This window comes from Coffea eugenioides, chromosome 7 (genome assembly GCF_003713205.1).
Source record: "Coffea eugenioides isolate CCC68of chromosome 7, Ceug_1.0, whole genome shotgun sequence".
Taxonomy (NCBI): domain Eukaryota; kingdom Viridiplantae; phylum Streptophyta; class Magnoliopsida; order Gentianales; family Rubiaceae; genus Coffea; species Coffea eugenioides.
In genome coordinates, this window is record NC_040041.1 from 20,001,697 (window position 1) to 20,006,798 (window position 5,102).

Consider the following 5,102-nt stretch of genomic DNA (forward strand, 5'->3'; position numbering starts at 1 on the left):
ATAATTTTTAGAATATTAAATATTTCAAAAATTTGCGTTTCGCTACGACCGCGACCGATATGTCGAGATCGATGTGGAACGGTCCGGACCGCGACTGCAACCGCGACCACGACTTTGAACCATGGTTTGGACTCGAGGTCTCTAGTATATACGCAAATTTCCAATGCGAATTTCCTCTTGGGCATCTGATGTTTGTGGATTCAGCTATTGCTTCATTGATCCGGCCTAGTGTTGCAAAGATCTACATTGAAGTTGATTTACTATGAGATTTACCTAGTCGAGTTTGGATTGGGGTTACGGTTTCTACTAAAGGTTTCTGGCAAAAAATTTGCCACGATGCTGTTCTTATTGTTGGCACATGGGCCATTCTCTCGAGTCTTGTACAAACGAAAAGGGCAAGGAAGAGGAAATCAGAATGCAACAACGTCCGGGTAAAGAGATCTTTGTTGATAAGGAGAAAATCTCTAAGGTCAACTACGTTCGTATTTCCAGGGCTCCAACATAGCTTCCTATTAACGCCCGTAGTTTGCAACAGGCTAAGGGGCATAATGGTTTATCTTCACAAAACTATACCGAGGGATTGGGGTTGCAGCAAGCAAATAAGCTCTCTGTGAGTCCAGCAGGAGTGTCGATCAGTAGTAAGGAACAATAAGCCTCGATTTTTCCTACAAATAATGAGAATGGTGGTTCAGGTTTTATGAAGCCGGAGCAAGAGTTGGTTGAAAGTTCTTAGAATGCATGCCTTCGTGCTTTGGAAAATCAGGAGGTTGGTGCTAATGCTGATACAACCATAGTTGCCATCCCAACAGACCTTCCTCAAGGGTAAATTGCAACAGACAGTCTTTCTCTAAGGAAGGTAACTTCTGATTCGAGCCTATCTTCAAGTCATATAATCATGGCTCTCAATTTGGACCCCATGGTTTCCACGGTAGATGGAGATGAAGTGTTGCCAACTCAAGCTCAACAGACAAAACCAAAGGGAATTCAAGCCAGGTTTGGATCTGACAGAATTCTTCGTTCGAAGAGTAATTCTATGCTGAATTCTTTTGCAGTTTTTCCAATGACTAGCACATTATTTTGGAATATTAGGAGTGTCTCTAAGCTACCTAATTTTTGAAGTTTTGGGTGTTAGGAAATTGGCTTAATTTCTTTTAGTCAAGATCCCTATTTGGTGTGGGAAGTAACTAGTTTCCTAATTGGATTTAGTTACTTAAAGCAGTAGTCAACGAAACTTCTATTTGGTTTAGGATTTAGATGTTATTTCCTATTCTGTAAAAGTTGCGAAATTAGTATTGGGTTCCAATTGTTATTTGGCTTTTTGGCCAAGCAATGTTCTCTATAAATAGGTAGATTGGCATCCTACAAAGACACATAAGAAAGGAGTGAGAGAATTCTTAGTGGGTGAGAGGGTTATACAAGAGTTGGGGTTTGGGAATTAAGTTGTAATCTTGTGGTGTTTTTCTCTTATAGTAAGAACAAGTTTTTCTCTCCGTAGACGTAGGCTTGGTGATTAAGCCGAACCACATTAATTCTTGTGTGTTACTCATCGTTCGTGTTAGATATTATTTTCTATTAAATTGTTGGTCTTTTTTTTCAAATAGTTGGCCTGATACCCTAATAAGTGGTATCAGAACTCCGTTGGAGTTTTGGTTAATTATTTGAAATTGAGTGGGTGGTAGTATACTATAGATTTAGAACTATACAGTTTCCAATTCAACCGTTTAATGGAACTACAAGTTTCACTCTTTGGCAAAGAATAGAGAAGGATGTTCTAGTTCAACAAGATTTGGCAAAAGCGTTGAATGGAAAGAACAAGAAGTCAGAGAGCATGAATGATAATGAATTTGAGGAATTGGACGCAAGGTGTGCGAGCACAATTCAACTCTATGTGGCAGATAACATCATAAATAATGTGATAGATGAGGAAGATTCTGCAGCAGACCTCTGGAAAAAATTGGAAAAGCTTTATCTGGCTAAAAGCTTGTCCAATAAGTTGCATCTAAAGCGGCAACTTTATGCACTAAAGATGGAGGAGGGTGGCAGTCTCATGGATCACATGAATGCGTTCAATGGAATTTTGGATCAACTCCAAAAGGTTGGCGTAGACATTGAAGAAGAAGATAACGCCCTTTTACTTCTTATCGTAGTCTCTGATTCTTACAAAAATGTTGTGACGGCCCTGTTATATGGGAAGGACACTTTAGAGTTCGAGAATTGCAGTCATCTTTATTGGATCATGAAAAACAAAGGAAGGCAAACCAGGAAGTGACATAAGAAGCTACGTTAATTGTTCAAGGTGAGAGTAAAAGAGGAAAACAACTTGGCGGTGAATCTAAGGTGGGTGGTTCAAAGGCCAGGAGAAAGAGTGGAGTCCAATACTTTGGTTGTCATGAGTTTAGCCATATCAAAATATATTGCCTTCATCAAAAGAAAAATGATGAGAATGACTATGATGGTGTTGCTGGATATGTGTCGGGTGGAGATATTCTCACAATCTCCAAAGGTAATAATACTTCTTCTCATGATGATTGGATTTTAGATTCTGGATGTGTTTCACATGTTTGCTCAAGGTTAGACTATTTTGATACTCTTCAAAGAAAGAAGGCAAGTTTTGTGTCCTTGGGTGATGAATCTACTTGTTAAGTCAAAGGTGTTGGAGTGATGAAAATCAAAATATTGAATGGACACTACAACAAAAATGGCTTTTCTTGACACGTGTATAAGGACACTTGTTGGTTTGTGTCATTATAGCACTTCTATCATGACATTTGTTATCAAATCAATAATATATACTTTAATTTTTTTTAATTTTATCTGATATAAAAATAATAATGTGTCTTTAGATTCCCTATCATGACACTTGAGAAAATGTGAGATACACCAAAAAAATTAAAACATAAAACGATGTCGTTTGATTTTGGCGGAAGATTCCTTTGCCAAAACACTTAGTGAAATCTCAAAATTTCATTTTGCCGGCCAGCAAAATTTTGGCTCTTCTCATCTCTCTCGGCAAACTATCTCTCAAAGCTCTCTGCCAAAATTTTCCTTTCCCCACAAAGTTTTTTCTGCTGAATCTCTCCGCAATCAAACTACCTTTGCTTCCCTATTAAAGGTATGTAATTGCATGGTTACTTTTTGCCCTAAATTGTACAATTTTCTGATTTCCTGCTCCTGCTCTGTAAACCAACTGATGTGAAAATAATTAACTCCTGTAAGCTGCAATAAGATTCTGTGGTATGCTAGTTCAAGTTCGATACTGATTTTTCTTCTAAAAGTTGCTTCATTCTCAATCTTGTTTTCATGATTTTCTGTTTCGGCTGACAGGTAAGAACTATATATTAGTTGGCATGGTTCACAAGCCCAATTAATTATAATAGATGCAGAGCTAATCAAAGAATTACTAACCAACAGAGAAGGCGCTTACCAGAAAATGGATATGGAAGGCATTGCAAAGAAATTATCAAATTAATAGGTGAGCCGCTTATAACAAATGAGGGGAAAAAATGGGCAAAAGTACACAAACTGGCTAACCACTCATTCCTTGCAGAGAGCCTAAAGGTAAGCCTTCTTCTATGTTAATCACATCACGAGTCAAGAATAAGAAAGTTCGTTGTCCCATATATGAAAATGGGAAGTGAATTTGGCATATAATATTGCTCGAGTAATTCCCTATACATGATTTGCTTCTCATAAGAATAACCTTTTGCACAGAGCAAGGTACCAGAAATGATTGCTAGTGTCGAGGCGTTGCTGGAAAGCAAAGGTATCAGCTCTCGTCTTATGCCAAAAAAGCTCCTCTTGCCCCCTGCCCTGTACCCCGGCTTCTCCCACATAAGTGACCACTACCCTTTATACTGGATTTGTTGTCCATAACCTGTTCGATAAAATGTCAACCTTCTTTCCTTTGGTACTGATATTAATTTACTCAATAATATATAAACTAATAGAATTATTGTAATTAAGATGCTTTATCCTCTTTCATATCTGTGAGCGCATTTGATGTGTTTCTGTTGCTTTGACATATGCTTGTTTATTGCTGATCTCTTTCTTCAGTCTGTAATTAAGAAGAAGTATGGCCAAGATGCAACAAATGTTGGTGATGAGGGTGACATTGCTCTAATATCCAGGTTAGTTCATGGCATTTTGCTAATATGCTTCCTGTTCATTGTTCAATTCGGTTGTCATATATTTTACAACTTTGTGACTTTGACATTTCAGGAGAACAAGGAAGGTCTTGAATTGCTTAAAACAGCTATTGCTAAAGCTGGTTACACTGGTAAAGTAAGTATTGGAATGGATGTTTATACTGGTTACACTGTTCTCGAATGCTATGGGTATATGTTTTGCTGGTGAAAATGGAGCAGATGTCAAAGGCGGATGTTTGTATGGAAGCAGGCTGCATCCAAGCTTAGGGGTGTACAAGTTTTTACTTACACAGAGCTTGAGATTGCAACAAACAAATTTAGTGCAGCAAATGTGATAGGAAATGGAGGGTATGGGGTAGTGTATAGAGGGATTTTGAGTGATGGCACTGTGGCTGCAATTAAGATGTTGCACAGAGAAGGGAAACAATGAGGAATGTGCCTTTCGGTTAGAGGTTAGTGGACTTCATTTATTGCTAGTTTTCATATTATCCAATTTTTTAAGCTACATAAGCTTGTCAATTAAACTCATCTGTACACTCAATTGAAGATTTTTTTTTTGTTTTGTGGTATTTTCCCCTCTTTGGCTAAATACATTGGGGAATAAAGGGAAGTGGTGAGTGAGAATGGAAGTGAGATATTTGCCTAAAAAATTAATGGTACTTCTGGCATTGGTCCAGCCATTGCTTTCTTGAACATCCTAATTGAACTTATTTGATGGGTGCTTGTCTGTGGTATGGTTTATTTCAACAAGTCTGTATTGAAATCAGTTTGAAGAGTTTGAAATTGCTGCAAGTTGTGATTGGGATGGATGTGGCTACTTCTGAGTTTTATGGTAAAGACAAGATTTATGATCTAAACTTCAAAGAAGAGGTATTGCTTTTTCACATTTTCTCCCCAGATTGTTATGTCAAACGTTCGAATTCATTGCTAAGCCAAAGGATAAAATTACATCTAGAT

General features: G+C 37.7%; 1 protein-coding gene across 1 annotated transcript; it reads left to right on the forward strand.

Moving 5' to 3' along the window:
* Window positions 1-3,775: 3,775 nt before the first annotated feature.
* LOC113777092 (probable LRR receptor-like serine/threonine-protein kinase At4g30520) lies at window positions 3,776-4,575 on the forward strand. Its single transcript, XM_027322138.1, has 3 exons — window positions 3,776-4,127; window positions 4,219-4,281; window positions 4,365-4,575. The coding sequence occupies exons 1-3, from the start codon at window positions 4,000-4,002 to the stop codon at window positions 4,573-4,575; spliced, it is 402 nt and encodes a 133-aa protein (XP_027177939.1). The 5' UTR covers window positions 3,776-3,999.
* The last annotated feature ends 527 nt before the right edge of the window (window positions 4,576-5,102 follow it).